At 36.8% G+C, this 22,684-nt stretch overlaps 1 protein-coding gene across 2 annotated transcripts in view; it reads left to right on the forward strand.

Annotated features, from left to right (window-relative positions):
- LOC140662740 (tyrosine-protein kinase Dnt) overlaps nt 1-22,357 on the forward strand; it is an 83,194-nt gene extending 60,837 nt beyond the window's left edge. For both annotated transcript variants that reach the window (XM_072886339.1, XM_072886338.1), the window contains exons 4-9: nt 3,580-3,754; nt 9,442-9,646; nt 15,370-15,526; nt 16,252-16,519; nt 17,078-17,264; nt 17,586-22,357. In XM_072886339.1, coding sequence (XP_072742440.1) covers nt 3,580-3,754; nt 9,442-9,646; nt 15,370-15,526; nt 16,252-16,519; nt 17,078-17,264; nt 17,586-17,834 — 1,241 coding nt within the window. In that variant the 3' untranslated portion in view covers nt 17,835-22,357. The remainder of the gene's footprint in view (nt 1-3,579; nt 3,755-9,441; nt 9,647-15,369; nt 15,527-16,251; nt 16,520-17,077; nt 17,265-17,585) is intronic.
- The last annotated feature ends 327 nt before the right edge of the window (nt 22,358-22,684 follow it).

Genomic DNA, 22,684 nt, shown 5'->3' on the forward strand with positions numbered 1-22,684 from the left:
ATATTTAAAGAGTATTAAAAAATGTTTGAAATCGTGCATCAATAAGATTGACAAATGATAGTAAATATTTTACATAAGAATTTAAATATGTTTCTCGGAATTATCATTGAATTTTCTTACTTATAAAATAAAATAAACATATCAGCGCGCATATACCAAAGGTGTAATTTCATGATTTACGCGAATCTCTCAGCATGACTAAATTTGTTTCTAAAGTCCACAGCGCTCGCGGCGAATGAGGGAACGCGATTCGTAGAGGGTCACCCTGTTAATCCTCTAGAGACTTAATTCCGGTCCTCCGTAAATCTCGGTTAAGGTCTGTTTGATGGTAGCGGATAGCATAGCTCAGTCGGATTTAATTGAGAAGTCGCTCTTAACACGCCTTCCCGACTTCATAGTCGCTCTTTGAGTGTCGCGAATCAATCGCGACAGTTTATGTCGATAGATGCTTCAATATTACTAGCGTGATCGGAACGAAATGAAGATATAGCATATCTGTATTACACCATTTTTAAATATATATCACATAATAATGTAAACGTGATATAAATTTAATGAGAATAGCAAAACATGATAGATTAAAATATTGTAAAAAACATACCGAGCGCTATAATTATATTTATTGTTAGATAAGTGTAAAAAAAAGATAACGCAATTGCAATTTTAACATTGAAATAGTAGAGACCTCTCAAAGATGCTCCGTTTCTGAGATGCATCGTAGCGAGTGAGAGAAACATTTTAGGAAGATGGAAGGACTCCGCAAAGGAACGATGCGAACGAGTTGCTCCTAAGATACTGCAGTGCAACGCCGAGGGCTACTACGATTTATTTAACTTTTTCTTTTCCTGTTGCTTCCTGCGCACGTCTCATCGCGCTCGAGCAAACTCTTTCTCGTCTCGTTCCTCGTAGTTCGTGTTGGCGATGTGCTCTATCACGTAAAGCTGATCTGCTTGGTTTACGTTATCCTGGCAAGAGCACGAAGTCTATTTCCTTCTTTCCTGAAATGAGCGAGGGAAAAAGAGAAAAGAGATAAATATCGAGGCTTATTAGAGCCCGTAACGTATTTATCAAAGTGAAAAATTATTTTTATGATTTTTTACAGGAAGACAATAGAATAATAATGCTGAAAGTAAAGTATGAAGAATGTTAGTTATTTAAATGTTAAGTTTAATAATAAATTTCAAGTTACATATGAGTTGTTGATAATTAAAGAACATGGAAAATTAAAGAGCAAAAACAGACGAACGAAGTCATTCTTCAGCTTTGTCGTTGATAGCTTGTGAGAATTATAATTGAAACCTTAATAAAAGATGATTTTTATTCATAATTAAAATTAGAATTTTATATAAAGGTATAACATTGTTTTGGAATAAAGTAACAATAGCTTACAAACATGTTTACATATTTTAATGTAACGTTAAGGGATAGTACATCGTAAAGTCTTTATGTAAAAGAATTTTGACTTCCAGTTTCTTTCTGATGGGAAGGAAGGAAAAAAGAAAAGAACAATGCAAAGACTGTGCATTACGTCAACAATGTTTTAATTTTCGTCGTGAATTTTCTTACGCCGCAGGCGGTATGTATTTTTAAAGCACTATTATTTTCACCGCAACTACAACTTGACGAATATTTCAGAGAGTCATACCATTTTCTCTCTTTGTAACTGATATAGAAGTTACTTACTAGAATTACTTTACAACACAAAAAATTGTGGCTTTCAAATATATAAAGAAAAATAGCATCTTACTATTTAATATCCACAATCAAAATCATCGGAAGACAATTTTGTCAATTTAACAGAGTTTTGTGTCATTCTTTTCTAAAATTTTAAAATCTTTTTGCATTTCACATTTATACTATACTAACAAGCGGAAGAGAGTAAGATTGAGTTTCCATAATTAAAACGTTTTACTAAATTGAAAAAAGAGGGTATTAGAAATTCGCCAAGAAAATGTAGGAGGAAATTTAATAACTTTGCGAGATTTTATGTGGAAAAAATTATTTACGCGCGCGAAAAGTTGTAAGTCAGAAGAGAAGCAGATTGTGATAATGGCTATCTTGCTCGTTCGCATAAAAAGATAAGTTAGCGAAGAAATGAAGAGTTGTTTTAGATTTCACTCGAGCAACGCCTGAAATTGGAGGAACGCATTTAAGGATTATACGACGCTATAATCTCGGCACGAGTTAAGAACTGATGGAGTTTACTTAATTTTATCATGACGCTCCGAAAGGATGCGCCTCTTTTCCTCGGCATATCCTAGTCGAGGCTGACGTGCTCGGTTCTTGAAAGCTTTTGAGCCCTCGCGCTAAAGTTCCTCCGTCTAGGCCACGTTATTTACCTTTATAAGAGACGACAAGGCGCCGCTCCATTCGACCCGAGTCTTTACTTCTCACAACGCACGAAAAGATAGAGAGAAAAGAAATATCAGAAAGCCAAGTATGGCGGAAAAATGTAAACGTGCGCGACGCAGAAAGGAAAGTCTCGATAAACTCGTTGTTTCGCAATCTCTTTCGTGATGCGAAACAGAGTTTGGCTAATTCGTCCTAAATTCCTTATCAAATGTGCTTTTCAATCATATTAAATTTCAATTAAAATTATGTCTGAAAATACTTTATAAAGTTCAAGTCGATATGTCGGGACATTTTAATAAATTTAAAAACAAAGGGAAATTCGATTATTTAATTGAGATTTTTAGAGATACATGTTGTTAAACTCGAGAAAAATTTTAAATATATTGTATAGTCTGTTGAAACTTTATTTACAAACAAATAAAAGAAAATGATGAATAAAACGATGGAGTCGTTAGTATGCAACGTAAGAATACCACGGCGCGTGAGAAATGCGTAACTATTTGCGAGGTAAAAGTAAATCGAATGAAATAGCACTTGCTGGAAAATTCGTGGTTTGCGGCCAATGACTTGCCATCAAAGTGAGATCTCTTTGAGCACTTTCCACGACTCGTCGATATTCCTGCTTGTTCGATAGCGCCGCGATACCTATAAACAATGGCTCGATCCGCGTCCAGTGCTTCTCGATAGATTCGGATCTCGAGCACGTGGCTCGAGTGGAAATGCTCCAATTGACAAAATGGATTGCCGATACTATAATGGCGGTCGTGCGAGTTTTGTAGATTGAATACATTTATATTTGGTGACGGATATAAAACTCGTCGAATAAAACGTGAAGAGGCTTCACGAGTCGCCTAACAATTTTTTTTCCATAAAACATAAACAAAATTAAATTAAATTAAATTATATATATATTACAGCTACTATATGTGTATGTATATGGTTTATCACATTTTCTGAAAAATTAAAACATGAGGGAAGTACTTTAATTTGATATTTAACATGTTGAAAAATTTATTTTTTATGAAAAAGGAGGAGGAATTTTTTTTTTTTTTCAAATTAATTCAATTAGCTTTAATTTATCTATGACAATAACTGAACTTTCGAGCGAATGTAATATATCCCCTTTCATTTATTTGTATATTGATTTTTAAAATTGCATAAAATACAGGAGAGTAATGTATAGAGATTGTGTAAGAAATAATAAACTAATTTATATATTATTTTCAGGTGTCGAGACTCCACCCAGCAACGATTCGGTGCGTTTGGAGCCCGATCCGCTCGTGAACGGTGCCGGTGCACTTTACGTCGCAGCTACTTGTGCATGCGCTTTAATTCTTGTCGTCGGCAGTGTCGCCAGTGCGTTATACATTCGTAACAGCAAGGCTCGCGTTCAAGAATCACAGTGAGTAAATTTTTTTCATTAATTATATAGAAAAGCGTGGTAGTGTGAGTATTTTATGTCGTAATTTACTTTTCCGACGTATTATACTTTCCCGCTGTTTCGATATTTTATAAAATGTCTAGATTAAAAACACGCTTCTTATTAGAAAAGTCCAAGAATGAATTCTTTAAAAAGTAAGTAGGTGTAAGAAAGAATGAAAGGAAACTTTGTCCTGATATATTCCTGGCCATAATCTTTGGTTTGTTAGAATTATTTAACAAAGCTCGCGCATTGTTAAAAACGAGGTAGTAAGAAGTATAATTGGAACAGTAATAACTCCAGACACACACACACACACACACACACAGGTAACGCGTTACCGCTGATTTTCGAGTCGACGTCTGGCTCGAGAAAAACCGACACGAGGAAGAATAACGTGGACGTTGTGCAGGTTCCCGTTTTACATCACTTATTAAATTCGCATTTCAAAGCACCGTCTTTTTCCTGCGCCGCTCAACAAAAAAAAAAGAAAAGAAAGAAGTACAAATCGGTGCTGGTAGATTTTTCCACTACATAAGACGTTACCGTCTCGCGTAAGACGAGTCGTATATATGGCTTTTCACGTATCGCGCTTTCATTTTCCGCGAGTCGTTCGAGAACGAAAGAGTCGCGGGCACGTGTTTTGCGAGACGTCGCGAATTTTCTGCCGAGCAAAAGAATTGTTTGGGAGAGGAAATAGAAGGGGCGAGAGAGTGGAGCGGAGGGAGGGAGGGTGACGAAAAGATTTTCGTACACCCGCGGGAAATTCGCGGGGATAAGCTGGATAGGAGGAACTCGTCCGAATGAAATATCCTTTCAATAAGCCGCCAGTGATCCGTCGGCCGCTTGGCACGGCAGCCGACATTTTATTGCATAGCTATACGCACCCTCCACCTTGTATTCGTGAGACCGGCTGCGGGAGAGAATGTAAGGAGGATGTAAAGGGTCGAGAGAGGATCCGCTTTTACCTCTCTTTCCATATTCGTGCTTTATACTTCTTTGTTCGTCGACCGCCTTTTACCGTGTCGCGCGGATAAGTTGAGTGGACTCGCTGCAAAGATATTTTTTCTGAAATTAATATCGCGTCTGATCCTCTGAAACGATACTCTGTTCACATTGATTAAATAAGTCTGCGAATATTTAGACACACTTTTAATAAAAATGTTTCTTTTTTTCGAATAAAATCTGTTTTTTTACGTTCATTCCAAACATCAAATCCGTTTATTCCAAACACAAACAGTTTTTGTGTTATTGTTTAATTTTCGTAATATTAATTTTTAATATCAATATTTAATATTAACAGTAATATATATTAATAAAATGTATATAATGTAATATATAATATATATATATATATATATATATATATATATATATATATATAAAATAATTAATATTTATTTAAATAAAGTTTACACATTTTTCAATTGAAATGACTAAAAATTGTTACAAGTAAAATCGAGCTTCAAATAAACTACGATCTAAACCATACAAGACTCTCGTCAAGAATCAAAGCCGCGCAAAAAAATTATTTCTGCAGACCTATGTTTTCAACATTTGTAAATGCTTCGTATCAATTGATTTTATTTTACAACAAATGTTATTATTCCATTTTTCATAAAGCGAGTAAAGTTCATAAACGCAGTTCTCTCTATCTTGTTTTGCAATGTAAATTTTTATTAAAATAGAACAGAATATCATTTTTGCTCGTATACACTATACAATTTCGAATCTTTTGATACGCGGTAAAGTATATTTTAAACCCCACTTTTTTTCTTTAATAGGATTGACTCTTATTTTTGTCGGTAAATTGTCTTTGTCTGAATATATCGAGCGTCCTGAAAAGCCCTCGTCCATGAATTTTTCTCGTTAAACGAAAAGCAGATCGTGTTCTAGCACCCGTCTCCTCATTAACGATGAATATTATGAGAAAACTTCTACCCGTTGCTTTTAAAGTTCGATCGTTATTTTCACTGTAATTATTTTATACTTTAGTGTATCGAATGTTCCGTTTCACATCTACTTCGGGATATAATCGACAGACTCGAATGTAGATAGAAACCATACTGTCGGAGAGTTGAGCAGAAGCAAAGCCACTTTCGCTTCACTTTACTGCCACCTCCTTCTGTTCCCCTATTATTTGTTTCAAAGAGGGCGAATTGTCTTTTACCCGGATATTTATTAGCTTCTTTGATGTCCTCCCTTGCAAATTTTTCTTGACGAATTTTTCTTAATACTGTTAACGATAAACAGCGAATTTGTTCTTTCGACGAACTTTGATGGAAAATTGTGTGTGTGTGTGTGTGTGTGTGTGTACGTATATTTTACGCATATATTTCACACTTAAAATCATTCACCATGAAGCTAAACTTTTCGTGGCAGCCTATATATATTTGTTAAAATTATAATTACTTTTTCTTACAAAGCATAAGATCTGTTTCTCGATGTTTTTATCGATCTGCACAGGCTGAGGATAAAAAAATGCTGCGCATAGGAAGATATATTACGTTAAATCCCAGCGTTATATTACGCGAGATTGAAATATTACACGCCAATCTGTCGTGGAATTGAAATCAATATCTCACCGCGGTACTGACCGGAGTATTTGAAAAAGAAAGCAACAGATGTTCGCTCCAACAAACAACGCGCGATTGGTGGCGGTGCGTGATACGAATGCGATCGAGCACTATCATCCGTAACAATGATCTCGCATCGGAGGACATCAAATATTTATCGCATGGCAAAGTGGCCTTTATAGGGAACCCAAAGGAGGGGACGCGCCCTTATTTTATACGCGCCTTCGCGTTCCTCCTGACGCAGAGACCAATTGTCTCTCCCGGGATATATTAGCTCTTTTGAGTCTCTCCACCCTGATAACACGCGAAGGAACGAGGATCTTTGCTTCCCTCGGTCTGTCTTTCCTTCTCTACCTCTCTTTCTCTTTCTTTTCCCTCCTTCGTACATCCTTCGCCGGCGGGTAAAACTACAGATTTTACATCCGTTCGCTCGAACGAACACGGCCGCCCTCGTCTCTCGTAAGCCCTTCTTGCCGCATCGAACTCGACGTACAAAAGGCGCCTTCGAGATTCGGCAAGCAGCGAAAAGTTTTCTCGAGAGTAGTTACGCCACTCACGAAACTCGCGTCGGGATTTCGTTGCAGTCTTCCAACTTTCGCTCCCCCTTCGCCGAGATGTTTATTTTTGCATTTCGATATTGGTTCGATTGGTCTTTCCGTCGCTGTAGATGCACGTATACTTATTGACTTTTTTTTATAATAAGAAGATTCACGTATATATGTATATATAGATAGATATATAAAGATACGGGTCAGTTTGTAATAATTCTTCACATTTGATCTTAAATATGACACAAGTTATTAATGTTTGTGTATATATTTAGAAAGATATTAAAAAAAGGATATTTTTTAGAACACCTTTTATTTATCTTTTTGTAATTACTGTATATATTTTTGTTTCACATTACCATGTGCTAGAGGGTTTAATTTGTTAAATAAATGAATAAATTTAAAGTTTATTTTTACGATAAAATCTGTTCGTAATTTATTGTAAAGCTTGCACAATTTTATTGCCTCTTCTTTTGAAAGAAAGTTATTGAACTTATGACATTTTGTACGCCGTTCTTATTTACAAAATATTAGATTATATTAAAAGGAATTACGGATCTTGCTCGAACCGATAATATTACGGCAGGCACGTTCTCGGTTTCACCATAAATTTTCGATGTATGAAAATTTCAGCGCGATTACTCGCTCACGAGTTACAAAAATGATATTACTTTCCGAACGACGCTTTAACGTTTCCGTCCCTCGCTTTCACGAGCGTAGACAGATTCGCCGGAAGTCGATCTGGCTGCGAAAACGCTTCCGTAAGGGTCGCGTAAAAATAAACGGACACGAATGGACGAACTGGGGGATATTTGAAATCGATGGCCGTACGCGTTTTTCTACTGCTCGTCTTTTTAACGAATACGTTCGGCGGCAGATTTACATGTACGAAATGGCCAATAAATCGCTAAAAATATTCTCTTCTATTTCTCGCCGCTATTTTCCAGTCGTCGTTCCGTTTCGTTTCTTCTTTTCTCTCTTTCCAGATTGTCTGCTTGGAAATTACGTCTTTGTCCCAATTTAACGACCTGCTCTGAAAATACTTGTTGCGAGAATTTAATGTTAAAAACAAAAATTTGTAGATTAGATTGTAGGATTAATTGTAAATTCAAAAGTTATAAGGTACAACAAGAATGATTTCCATTGATCTCTTAAAAAGGTAATATTATTCTATTATTAATATGGAATATTTAAATGCAAATTCTGTTTTTTATTAATTTAAATAAAAGATTCCTTTTTATTTATACATATACATACACGTATATTAAAGTTATTGTATTTAATTATAAATCGCTAATTATAATGCTAAATATATGCTTTAAAAATGAGAAAGAGAGGCAAGGCAAACCAAATACAGGTGTAATATTAGACCAATGATGTGGAATAGAGATAAATTGCATTCAAAAGTAAATCGGTTAAGTCGAAGGTAGAAATAGCTTTTCTCCAGTTAGAATCGAATTGACGCCTTTCTTTATCGTGAGATTGTCGGTACGAGAGAGAAAGGATCATTTCAAGCTCCTCGAGAGTTCATCCGGGACGGGATGTAAATCCTCCTGAAGATAGATAGATAGATAGAGAGAGAGAGAGAGAAAGAGAGAGAGAGAGAGAGAGAGAGAGAGAAAGCGCGAAAAGAGAAGAGGGGGGAGTACCCGAGAAACTTCTTGTCGAAGATAATTTCTCGTTGAAGGTTATGCACAAGGTGCGGAATGGAGCACGCTTTTGAAATATGATAATGCACCGTTCTTCCCACTTATGCTCTTCTATCTTTTGCTGGCACAAGTGTATTTGCCGGACTTTATAAAGCGACCGTCTATCTCGTAAACGATGTTGTAATTTGAACTACGCGTTTACTCCGACATATTACTGTCCGAACAGTCCTGTAGGAAAAGCTTGTTAAAAGAGCTTATTACGCGGTGATCCCCAGGCGAAATTAAAGTGATGTGAAATTAACAGTTAAGGTATATATTTTCTGACTCTGACAATAAAGCTTATTAAATATTTTTGAATTACGAAATGTATGATTTAACATGGATCAATTAATGCAGATTAAAGTGTTTAAAAATGTTTAATTTTAAATTCATTATTAACCATGTAAATATTAATTTTAAGAAAGTGGATAAAAATAATAAATATTTTGATTATTTACGAATAATTCGTAGCTACAGCTCAAGTTTCGTTGAATTCATAAAATCATATAATTGCTCCGAGATTAATATACAATAACATATAGGAAAGAAAATTAATATTCTCATGACCTTGAGAAAAAGTAAAAATTTACGATTTAAAGCACACACACCGTGTGAAATGGTCGACCAAAATCCTCTCGACGACATTCTCAACGTCCGCAGATTATTAGATTTGTCGAAGAGATTCGGCACAGCGTATTAAAATATGTTTCAACGAAATCATCTCGCTGCGGCTTTCGCAGCTTCTGCTTCCAGACAATTTTACTCGAGCTCTCGCTTTCTCAACACGGTACCATTGTGACGATAATTAACCCGGGTATAACAATCGCGCACGGCTGCAGAGTCCTTTCGCCTTTCAGGAAAACTCTGCCCTGCTGCAGTTACTCGGCGGCTGACACCGGCGGCCTGGCTAGAAGTTCCGTCTTGGTTAGAGTCGACCCGCGACCCGGAAGTGCGAATTCCGGAAGTTACGCCACCATCGCCGACCTCGAGCCGCTGTACGCGAGGCCGTGCGGTTCCAGAGCGAGTTACTACGCGGCGAGCCATGTGACGCATCTGAGCCAGGTATGCGATGACAACGATTTAGCGAGCATGCTAAAGCGGAACTGTATGTATCTATTTGATGTTAAAATATGTACAAAGTGTTTGTTAATTCACATTTCATGTAAAATGCCATTTTATGTGGCTTTTTTTATATCTCTTTATGGCTGTTATGTTATATGACACAAATTCAGGGATTTTTAGGTTTTAAATAAAATTTTTTTCACTTTTCTGGGATCACAATAGGTCAAGGCACTGATATAATTTTCGAGACTTGAAATATAAGAAACTTTAAATCGAGATAAATTTTAGAGCTTGTCAGAATTTTAACTCGAAATTTAATTATCAAAATAATTAGCCTATAAGTTATACATTTTTTGCTCTATTCCTGATCACATATGGATCGCAATGTCTTGTCGTAGTTTGAAAAAAATCTATAAAAAGATTTATATATATATTCCTTGATAAATTAAGTGTCAAATAACTAACACTAAAATATATATTAGAAACTTTTATCTTAAAGCAAGAAAATTTTATGGCATTTTTCTTAAAGAAAATAATCATATGTATAAAAAAGAGTTAAAAAATACATTTTAAACATTTTTTTATTGATTAAGGTCTTTTGGATATTTTGTTGTTAAATTATGGATATGGAGGGTCAAAAAAATGACCCATATATATATATATGTATATTTGATTCTTCTTTAAGGATTAATGATAGATTTAGATAGCACGACGAAATAGTCCGTGAAACAGATTCGAGGATGGACGAGAAACTCGCATTGAGCGTCAGGAAATCCGATTTTTCCCCGGTCGGAGTCTCTTTTCACTTCGCTATCGCGAACTCCGCGTCTACCACCGGACTACCGGAAGCGGAAACAGTGCGAGACGACTCCTCCTCCTGTCTCATCCCGCGTCCCGTCCCATCTCTTCTCGTCTCGTTCCGTCCTGTATACATATATACACACACACAATGAGTGCCGCGCCTCGTAACTTTATCGAGTTTGCGGCCGAGCGAGCCGCTTTCCACGGACAACTTTGGCGCCCAACCCTTTGCAGCCCTTCGGCTCTTTATTCAGCGATTCTAAACCCGCCGACCTACAACCCCCGCCCCTCTGCCCGGCTCACGAGACGAGACGTAGGGGAAAAGCTGGTACGCGTGTAGTGCCTTTTTCGCTTCGACTTGCGTCTTCTCGAGCGTGTTCGCCGATTCCTGCCTTTCCAGCGGAATCTCTCTCTCCTTCAGGTTCTATCGTTGCTTTGACACGACTGACCGCGTCTTTGATCCCTTTCATAGCTTTGAGTTCGCGTTCGGCGAAACGAGATGTTTGGCGCATCGATCACTTCCTTAGAATTATTTCTTCAAGAAAATGCCATAAAATTTTTTTCCTTCAAGTTGAAAGTTTCTAATATGAGATATATTTTATTTATATTTTAATAAGAGATATATTTTACTGTCACAGTTATTTCACGTTTAATTTTATGAACTTTTGGTTAGTAATTTAAATTTGATTTAATAATGTGAATTTTGAATTAATCAACTATATCTGTGTTAATCTATCCGGGACGAAAAGTGCGTCTTAAAATTATATTCATATTTTTTTTATACAAACTATCATTTTTAAATATATCTCAACAGCAATATTTTTTTTTATAAACATATATTTATTATTTTTCTTTGTAAAGTTTGTATATCTATTATTATCACAGCAGATGTAGAAAAAAATTTGTTTATGTCTTAAACAAAAAAGAACGTATATATAGTAATTGCTTAAGAAATTAGCTTAATTTCTTCACGATTAATTTAATAATACGACCATCTCTTTATGTGAAGATAAAGAGCAATTCGTAAGTACCCTTGCGCGTACTAACCCGTCGTTCATACACGTTACACATACGTACAGTGATATTTACGAGCGACCGCAAAAAAGCGATAAAGGTCGATTTCAATCACCGACCGCACACGCAATCGCCGCGTGTCACGGGCCGCCGCGTCGTTTTAACTACCGCGTTTTAAAGCACGCGCTATTACCCGCCGCTATTACTCGTCGTTCCTCCGGAGTATCTTTCCGCAAAAGTGCGCAATCAAAGAGAAGAGAAGAGCGAAGGGTCGCGCGAAAATGTCGAATAAATATGGAATCGCGCGTTCGCGCCACGTCCTTTCTCACGAAACAAGCGTTTTGCATTAATTTCCCCGAAAAAAGATATATATATATATATATATATATATATATATATATATATATATATATATATATATATATATATACACGCCTGCACACATTATCAGGCACAAGAAAGATAGAGAGAGAAAGAGAGTGTGTCGGCAGGCAACGGGTTATACATGCATGTACGTACACGGTTATAGGTAGCTGCCGTAGCTGACGCCGGCGTTTGCCCTCCTCAGACACGAAAGAGAGGGTGAGGATCGGCATCGAGCTGAGGGAGCCGGCAGAGGCAGAGAGCGGTTGTGGAAGTGGGTCCTGTGATTGTTTCGGCTTTGATCTTGGATCAATTTACCGGGTATACGCGCGTATACGCGCTCTCCCCTCTTCCCTCATCTCTACAACCCTCTTCGACGCGACGCTTCGTCTCGAACGTAACCGACCCCGTGAACACACATATACACGTGCATATAAATACACACACGCGTAAGGACACGTCATGTATATAGTCACGTACGAGTACCCGCACGTACCGTACATACACTAACAGCTTGATGTAACCGTGAACCTTCGTGAAAACTTACCCTCCCGACCCTCCAGCCAGCCTTCTCGGACCGACCGACTGACGTAATCCAGCGACAGCGTCTTACCCCAACCCTGTAAAACGATACGCTTGAGATCCCATTGCTGGGGAAGCCATTACCTGGCGCTGTCTATCGGGGAAACGATCTTCGGCACGAGGACAAACACACACCCGTGGTCGTTTCTCTTTCCCTCCTGGATCTCTCCTCCGTGGGTTTCTGTATGAGCGAGTCGGACGCAGGGAAATGGCCTGGCGACCCGGCCATTTTCCGCATGGCCTGTCCGGACGCGACAATCCCCTTTTCTTTTCCTCGTAAAAGTTAGACATATGTACCACCATCGTGGTCGAGATAACCGATCGTGTATTTGCCGATATCTCAATTTGATCCACGTTTTTGCGCCAACTCCACGTAACGGAACAAATTAGTTATTTGTCAACGCGTGTATTATTATTATTGGAGATCAACCGCAAAATCAACGAACTCTTTATCGTAGAAGATTATCATTATTTTTCCGCGAGAGAAATTCGAGCCCAACTGATTGAAAATATTTTGAGAAGGTAAATGAAAAAATAACTCCAGGTATTAACTATAGCAAAAGAATAATTTCACATTTTTTAAATTTTCTGTGAAGATGTTTCCACGACAGCTAAGTTGACGATGAGCGAAACGCGCGATTTATTTCGGAAAGAGAGTAACGTCTAGCAGTTTATTTTGAAAAATCCGCGAGGTCGAAAGACTCGGTGTATAATATTGTACATTAATAATCTCGAGGGTAAAAAAAAACCTCATATATTTAAAGTAGTAATAAAATTAGAAAAAAATGCTAGCGTCCCTCGCAACGATTGCGTTGTCGAATTAGCAATTACTTTGCGATGTATCGAGCTGACGCCACGCAATTATTAGTTACGTAAAAGTCGATTCTTCGATTTAATTAATTCTCGCCGTCGCGAACTTCCGCTCCGTCATGCCGAAGCCGTCGTTTTTTAATCGGGTGAGACGGAAAATTGTATTATTACATCGGCAGAGTCGAATTAAAAGTGCTCTGGGCATGTCGAGCATGGTAGTCTGAAAACGAAGCTTTTAGAGCGCCTTCAGCGGGTCGAACGAACGAACGAACGTGATGTTTGACGAAAGCCTTTCAGTAAATAAATCAAATTGCCCCTCCTCCCCGCACTGGATGAGTTAAAAACGCTCGACCATGGCACTGCGCGTTCGATACTTCGATTCCGTAATGCAAATAATGAAGTAATATTCATTACTAGATATATTACTAGTTTTCGAACGATTCGTTTAAATATATTTTCACAATATATTCTCCTGCGCTCGCGCTGATTAATAAGCAAACGATTTTATATATCACTTAATACAAAATAAAATAATTATTGTGAGCAATATATCGAGTCGTACATTTTTTCCCTGTACATTGAATTTATTCTATTGCATCCTCCTCAAAATTGCCATTTCATCCAATATGTCAAATTTAATCAGAAATTACATCAAGTTATATAATTATAAGTTAAGTCTCAGAATTTTAATCGCACTAATGAATTTATGACAATCGGATACCAGATAGGACTTAAATTCTTAATTCTAATCTAATTTATATTTATAGCTTCGTTACGCAACAACGAATTCCATTCGCACCTCTAACACGCGAAACGGGGTCCCTACTTGGCAATTTCCATCTCGCTCATCACATTTTCATCGGGAAACAAAAAAAAACCCACACACATAGCGGACGCGTATAGAACGTGGACCGAGTATTGCGAAAAAATATAACCGCGAGGGAAAACGAGATCGACGACGAGAACCGCGTTCGCTTCCGAGGATTCCGAGACTCTTGCCAGTGGTTCGCGCGAAAACAACGTTCGTCAGGCGCGCCGGCACAATTCGCCTCCGTAATAATCACAGACCTCGGATAAGCCGCGGAATTAGCCGCGGTGTTTGCATTTTCATCGAGCGTCCCGCGGCTATCCAGGGGAATTTTGTAAATAATTTCCGAGACCGTTCTCCGCGGACCAACCGCACCGTTCATTCGAATCCGAACTGTTGCCCCTGTCGCATCCCGCTCCCTTTCCTCGAATCCAATACATCGCGCGGTAATTTTGCGACGCGGTCGCATCGACGTGTTTCGAACTGGTTTTCCGTCGCGTTTCCTTCCCCTTTTTTTCCATTTCCATCCAGTCCCCGCCGTTCTCCCTCGCGCTTCTCGTTGCTGTCTATACGTGGGCGTGTACGCGTGTGCGTATGTTGAAATGGGGACGGGAGGGGCCGAAGGCAAAACTCCGGAAAATTGAAATTAATGAATAGTCACCCCTCCTGCGCGCGCGTCGCGTAGCTTTCTCGCATTTTACGTCGGGGACCAATGGAAATCCGTCTGGCGAACAAAGAGGGCCGCGCGACACGATGCCATAACGACGCCCGGGGGGAGGCTTCTTCCCCGGAGGACCCGCGCGGCGAGGTCTCGTCGGCGTCACCTTACACGCGACAAATGCCTTTTTAATGAATCCCCGCCCGATGGGGATTTTTTTTCTTTTTTTTTGGAAGGTTATGAATTATGCAAACCCACCCGTCCGCGCGCGCGATTGAGATTTTAAACGACAGCGAGCGTGAGTTGTCAACTACTAACATATAAATAATTGTATAATCCAACGATTTTTCTCCAAGAGATAACGGACAAGATCCGAAGTGGATGTTGATTATACTGATATCATTTCTTGTTTTGCTCTCTTTCTTTTGGTCGCAATCTTCTTTTTAGATCAGTTCTATGCTTGTTTTTTTTTAACATAATTATTTTATTTTTAATTTGTTAAATGTTCATAATACACTTCGTGATTTAAAAGCACAAAATGGTAATTGATTTGTCATGTATGGAAAATTTAAAAAAAGATATCTTTTATATTATTTAAGAATTATTCAAATAATTAATGTGCTTGATATATCGATATATATATAATATTTATAACATAACTAAAATATATGTATCATCAATTTTCAGTCAACCGATCCGTGTGAGAAAGCCAGAGCGCTCGCGGTATCGAGATCGGCATTGTATTGCCGTACTCTCGTGCAAGAGGGTACTTTTGGTCGCGTATACAAAGGAACTTTGGAATTGGCTGGAAGAGAACAGGAAGTCATAATAAAAACTGTCACAGGTGATGTTGAATTTGAAACAAAAATATTAAAAAATTTACGTTAATATGATATATGTAGTGTATTTGTGCATAGAGCAACGTATAACGTGGGATTTTTTAATTACAATTTTTTCTTAGTTTAGTCGAAATTATTAATTAAAGATTAAAAAATTGACGTAATATAAAAAAGATAGGAAAATTTAGGAAAGATTTTAATTATTCAATTATTAAAATAATTTAAATTATGATCATCTATTACGTGAAATACGAGATATGACTACTAAAATATCGGTTTACGATAAACTAGAAAGTTATAATATCTGCTATCGGTTACTTGTATTCTATGACTGGAAAAATCAATTTTTATTTTCTATTTAAATGTAAAATCCAATAATTATGATTCAATTTTTATACATTAACTTATTATATAATTATTTGATTCACAAACGTTTATGAAATAATTCTTAATTACATACCCAATTGAATAAAGTAAAGAGATAAATCTATTATCTTTTATTAAAAGATTATTGAAACAATAAAATCGTTTATTTAAATAGAATGCTAAATTTTATTGTACATATTTGAATTATAATTATTTTATTTATTTTAATTATAATTATTTGATATATTTGTTGAGAAAAAATTGTTTAAAGATTGTTTAATGAAATAAACGCATGATTATTACGTAGATATTCTGATTACTATTCTTATCACTGAAACTGAATATATAATTATGTTTATTCCAGAAGTTGCATCCGCTTACCAGGCGTCTCTTTTAGTAGTTGAGGGTTCGCAGCTAGCTGGATTAGTTCACTCAAATATCGCTTCTTTGGCGGCTGCTTGTCTGGACAGTTCATGCCCTTTGTTGGCTTATACAAGTACATCCGGTGAACTAAATCTGAAGGTCTATCTTACCGATGGAAATCATCATCCAGTAACTAGAGATTTGGTACATGTTGGCGCACAAGTTGCTAGAGCTGGAGCATTTCTTCACGGACGAGGATTATTACATAGGTAAATTATTATCCATTCTAAAACATCATTAAAATTTATTATTGATGAATAAGTTATTTATTAGCCATAAGTTATTATTACGAGCCATTAGTACAAGAATGATTTAAAAGACTGGCCTTTTCTCAAACTTAAAATAAATTATAATTTTTCTGACATTTAATATTTTTTTAAATATTTGATATATTTAGTATTTAATATCTACTCCTCTCAAACAAATAAGTACTCACTTTGAATTTTAAATATGAAGTAAATAATTTTTTTATTATGTAATTGAATAAAGTCTTTTAAGTGAAATTTAATTTAATAGACTGTATATAAAATAAGTTATAGAAAATTTTTTATTGATTCAACAACCATGTAGAAAAATCAACTGCATATGTTTGAGGCAACTCGCGACATAGACGTTTGAATTGAATCAAAGCGATTTTTTTTTAATCAACAATATTTTTTTCGGCGTATTAAAGCTTATTATTCGTAATGTATAGAGCTCGTCCATCACGGTTATCATCGAGATGTCAACATGATCATTTCCACTTGAGGCTCGATTATTCGTTTCAGGGATATCGCTGCCAGAAATTGTCTGATCGAACCGAGCAGCCTTCGCGTGAGATTGGCTGACGCTGCCCTGGCTCGAGATCTCTTCCCTCAGGATTACCATTGTCTCGGTGATAACGAGAATCGACCTATACGCTGGATGGCATTGGAGAGTCTTCAGCGCAATGAGTATAGCACGGCAACCGACGTGGTACGATTCAAATTTATGCTGATAGATCCAACTGCTGTATTGCCTTTTTCGCGGAAACACATATCGCGGATTGACTAAATAAATATATTTCTAACAAAATATTTCCAAGGAAAGAATTGAATTTTCAATGTTTTTACATACATTACAAATTCATTCTGTTTTAAAATTAAAATAATAAAAATATACACGTGCGTATTAAAAAGACAATTTGGTTATTTCATTGTTTAAACAATTAAAAAATAAGTTATTTATAATTACATATTTATCTACACAAACACATTTAATTGTATTAGGCAATATGTTTTTTTTTTTTCTTTCAAGTGGTCCTTTGGAGTTTTCCTGTGGGAACTGGCGACACTAGGTCAGCAGCCATACGTAGAGGTGGATCCGTTTGAGATGATGGCGTGTCTTCGAGACGGATATCGACTTGCTCAGCCGAGACCTTGTCCCGATGAACTATTTGCCTGTATGGAAGCCTGTTGGCTCGGTCCTTCCAGGAATCGGCCGACCATGCCTCAATTGCTCGCCTATTTGCAAGATTTTCACGATGCGCTAGGCGGATTTATTTAAATCGTCCGTCCGCGATCGACAGCGTATGATGGATCGGTTTAGATTTATGCACACACGGCCGATTAAAAAATTAGTTTGGATTGCATCGCGAATTGCGAGTCGATATATAAGTATAACCAAGCGACTATAGCGATTCGTAAAGTCGTAACGCCGAAAGTACGTCCACTAAGTTTTTAATCAAATTGAAGATCTGAAGAGAGAATAGAATCAAATTCGCAAGGAATTGAACGTCACTGCCCATTTGCGACATACTGCCCTTAACGATAGTAATATCAGATGACATTTGTACTGTGATTAATTCTGTTTACCAGCTACTATTAGGAATCAAAATAGAATATTGTCGTCTAATCGACGAGAACTCACAAAGGAAGATTAAAATAATCGGCAAGGACATATCCGTCCATAGCAATTAGGACGTGCGTTTACATATTTTGTATCTCGCATTTGAATGATTTCTGCGAAAAACGCGGATAATATTTTTAAAAAAAGAGCTTTATCTTCGACAGTGTTAAATGCGGATGATTTAAAACATATTTCTTTTTCTTTCACGATGAAAAAAATTTTGTCGTCAATTTAATCAAATAGATTGAATGTGTAATACAAAGCCAAACACATTCAGGGTATTTTTTATTTAATTAAAGTTTATATTTTATATCTTCTCTCTCTCTCTCTCTCTCTCTCTCTCTCTCTCTCTCTCTCTCTCTCTCTCTCTATCTCTCTCTTTCTTTCTCTCTCTTTCTCTCTCTTGTTCTTTATAATTAATATTTGAACGTATGAATTACATAAAATTCTCTACAATTTATATACGCAATTTATAAAATAACTTGTCAAGAGAAGTTGAAAATCCTTTCTACAATAATATTCTCCCTGGTAATCTCATTTCACTTGGTTAAATTTATTCGAATGTATCTTACAAAGATTGTTACAGTTCACAGACGCGGTCTTTTGCTTTAATCATGAAAATGCGCAGTCTCCGCGCACACAAGGTACGCCTGCGGCGTGGCAATTCTTTATCCTTTTGATGCAGTTGTAATGCGAGATTCAGGCGACTGTGTGAATGAAAATGTCACTTCTTCAAGCTCTATTCATTAGTGTTTGCAAATACATAGCCGTCTTAACGCGTACCACGAATCACTTAATTCCCATGGCGAAAGCCATGCATTCAATTCATTGAGAAAGCTCGCTGCCTCTTTTTGAATTTATTGCTCAAGAACGTGAAAATAAAATGACGAAAAGCAGCATTCAGTCAGAACGGAGTTTTGTAGGATGTACTTGCGAGGAATGTATTGCAAATATACGCTTTCATTCGATTTTATTATATATATATATATATATATATATTTATGAAATATGAATTATATGTCGAAACAAGAGAGAAAGTAATACGTATCGATAAGTTTTCTTGAAGCATTTGCTACGAAGACTTGTGTTTTATATTAAAAAAAAAAAAAAATGATAAAATGTAAAGATTGAAAATATTAAAAGTGATAAAAGTTCTAAAATTTAGCGGTGACAGATAATTTTTGCATATTTGAGAAAGAGAGACAATATTAATAAATATTAATAAAATTATATAACGCTACACACGATACATGTACACATTCGTTATATAAGACGGCTGTAAACGCGCAACATCGATTAATTAGGTCGGTGCATTTCATTCATTCCGCTTTACGGGAGTTTGCGCCATCATCGTCGAGCCCGTACGTTGTCAAATCGCGCGAGTTTTCCGCTATGAAAATGCCTCGAGGCGAATCTAACGTAAGCCGTACAGAAAGGCGACCCGACCGCGTCGCTCGATCATTATTCATTATCAATCGTTGATTGCGAAACTTCGAATAATCGTGACCGGAACGGATGGAGACAGCAAAGGCAAAGCTCCGGACACTTAGAAATCCCATTGTTGTCGCAAATGACCTCCGCACGTTATGTGTTGCGTAAATGGGCAGTCGAAAAACTATACGTACTTTGTAGTTAGGCATACTTTATTAGTTGCACTACGAAAATGCCAATTCGAATTCCCGTCATCGACTCGCGTCGTCGACATCGAGCACCAATGCACCTCGCAAGAATGATGTCGAATTTTAATACCAGGTCTCGGGAAAATGGCCCCGCGTACGAAATTATCTCGACACTCGAACCTTTTGACTGTACGTTAACTAGCGATCTTTTCTGTTGATTCAGACCTCTATGACGTGTCACATAATAATCGAACAATACTAAGATGAAAAATACGAACAAAAATAACAAGAATTTTTCGTCTGTTCTATGGGATTTGGTTATTGAAGGAAGTACATCTAAAATATTTTTGTATTTTATTTAATTTTACACGCAATTATACAAATAACTTTTCATAATAGACGTTGAGATCAAAGTTAAATGTTTATTTTTAAAAAATTGGTATTATTTACAAATATTATTCGGTACGCAAAACATATATTTTTACATTTTTATATAGCTAAATGGATCAAGAAATGCTGCATTATTGATGTCAGATTGATATTTAACATTTCCTTGCTATTTGAATTTTTGTGTCGTGTAAATAAAATTATCGCAGATGTCGGAACACAAACACGGTGAAAGGTTTCGCCATGACATTTCCATCATATATAGAAAAAATTACCAAAGAAGAATAAAAAGAGTCTGATAAAGAGGCTAGCTGTAAGATATATAATTAATATCTAGTCTTATGTTATAAAAAATAATAATAATTTAACTTTAACAATTTTTATTTTTTTATATATATACATATATTCTATAAAATAGGTTTTCTATATCTTATATATTTATTAAAACGAATAAGAATATATGCGAAAAAGAGTAATGTTGAGATACCAAAGTATTAATTTGTAATCGTATTAATTCAATTGTGCTTATTTCATATCTTTTCTGTTGCAAGCGCAATTGCGCAAATAGCAACTAAAGCTGGTAAGGCATACAAACGAGACGAAGGACAAGAAAGCACGTTTATCCATGTATTAAACACGCTACGCGATTGATATCGCAGGATAAAATTGAATTATACCCAAGAGAGCAATATTATAGAGTATGTACATATATCAGAATAGAGTCTTCGTTTTTTCTTTTAATGACACACATTTCTCACGTATGCAAAGATACGATTTGATAAAAAAACGTGACGTAAATTATCGATCGTGACATTGTTACTTTAGAATTATTTTATATTTTCGTTATTTGAGATTTAAATCTTCTTTCTCTATTAATGAGTAAATTTTAAAAATTACCTGCGTGTCTTAAGAGTCTTATCAACTATTTACATTCTTCGAATTCCCATTTTAATTCCCACTGAGAGGAAAGATAATGATACAAACAAATGATCAATGTACGTGGCTAACCATTTTCCCAAGACAATTCTGCACTTAATCACAATTGATTTATTTCGTCGCATCTTTCGTGCGAGCAACAGGTGCAAATCGAACAGCATGCGAGCTCAGAGATCGCATTTGCGGCGCGAGGCAAATGTAAGGCACTTTTAAATGTACTCGATGTGTTAAATGTCGCATGCGTTCCTGATCACGACCACAAAACTTTATCGCACTCGTCTTTTACTCGTCGTTTCCCTCTTCATCCTGAGCCCTCCCCTCCTCTCCCCCTCTCCCTTCCCACCCTTTACCCCTGTCTGCTCTATCGACTTTACCGTGCAAACATTACGAGAGTGACTCTCTCCTCGTATTACTGCCAGGTGCACATCTATTAACTAATTATCGATATCGCTATTTAATAATTATCTCGCTCGCTACTATTTATTGCGACGCTCTAAAGTTGTGGGTTTAACGAAAAATCGTCGGATTCTATGATGTATTCGTATCTCGTGAGTGTTTTTTGGAATGGAGGAACAGGGTAGGCTGTAACTGCACACTTTTTCGCTATCGCTGTGTAATCGGAAGCTGCTAGTTTCCGCGCGCGAAATTACATTGTATTACTCTACTCTCCCAATTACTTTCCCTTCTCCTCTCCTCTTAAAACGGTGGGAGATCCGGTGGTGTTAAGGATCCGGTCTCGTTTCCGCTTCAACCCCTCGCCTTCAGAAATAAGAATCCCTCTTCGGACGACAGTTCCAGTCATTGTAAATATCTCTAGCGAATAATAACAGCGGTGCGCCGAGAGAGTTGATTTGTGCAGATTCTATTATTTCCTACGACGATTTACGGCATTATTTTTCAACGGAAAGTGAAATATACGTGTTAAAAAAATATTGCCGTTTTATACTTTCCCTCTTTCTCTCTATCTCTCTCTTTGCTCGTCGATAGTTGTTATAAGAGCGACGTAGGACTGACAAAAAAATCATCAGTAATTGATTATAATTATACATTAATTATAATTTTATCAATTTATAACATCAAAAGGAAAAATGACTATTTTTTAATACTGTAAAAAAAAATAATTGGAAAAGTTTTTAATACATTTTTAATATTTATATTTTAGTATTTATATCTATTTTAAGATTTTTTGTTGTTGCACATATATAATTTGTATAATAAAAATAATAAGCCTAAATGATACATGTTAAAGTGTCCTATTTCCAGATTATTATTTTAATGTACGAAACAACACGCGAGGTAGGAAAAGGGCGCGTCGCGCGTGCCTCACGTTCCGCGAGGTGCAACATAACGCAAGGGTACCAATACGGAACGGAGCAACGTGCGAGAGAGAGAGAGAGAGAGAGAGAGGAGGTAGGAGACCCTTTCTAAAATCGCGGGTGCCAACCGCAGGCGGATGGAGGGCCCGGTAAGCGCGGCGCGGGGCACGGCGGAGGGGCACGCACTATTTCTTAATCCAGAGGAGAGAGAAGCGGGGAGAAGAGTCCGACCAGCCGACCAACGAAAATG

The sequence above is a fragment of the Anoplolepis gracilipes genome, chromosome 2 (genome assembly GCF_047496725.1).
Source record: "Anoplolepis gracilipes chromosome 2, ASM4749672v1, whole genome shotgun sequence".
Classification (NCBI taxonomy): domain Eukaryota; kingdom Metazoa; phylum Arthropoda; class Insecta; order Hymenoptera; family Formicidae; genus Anoplolepis; species Anoplolepis gracilipes.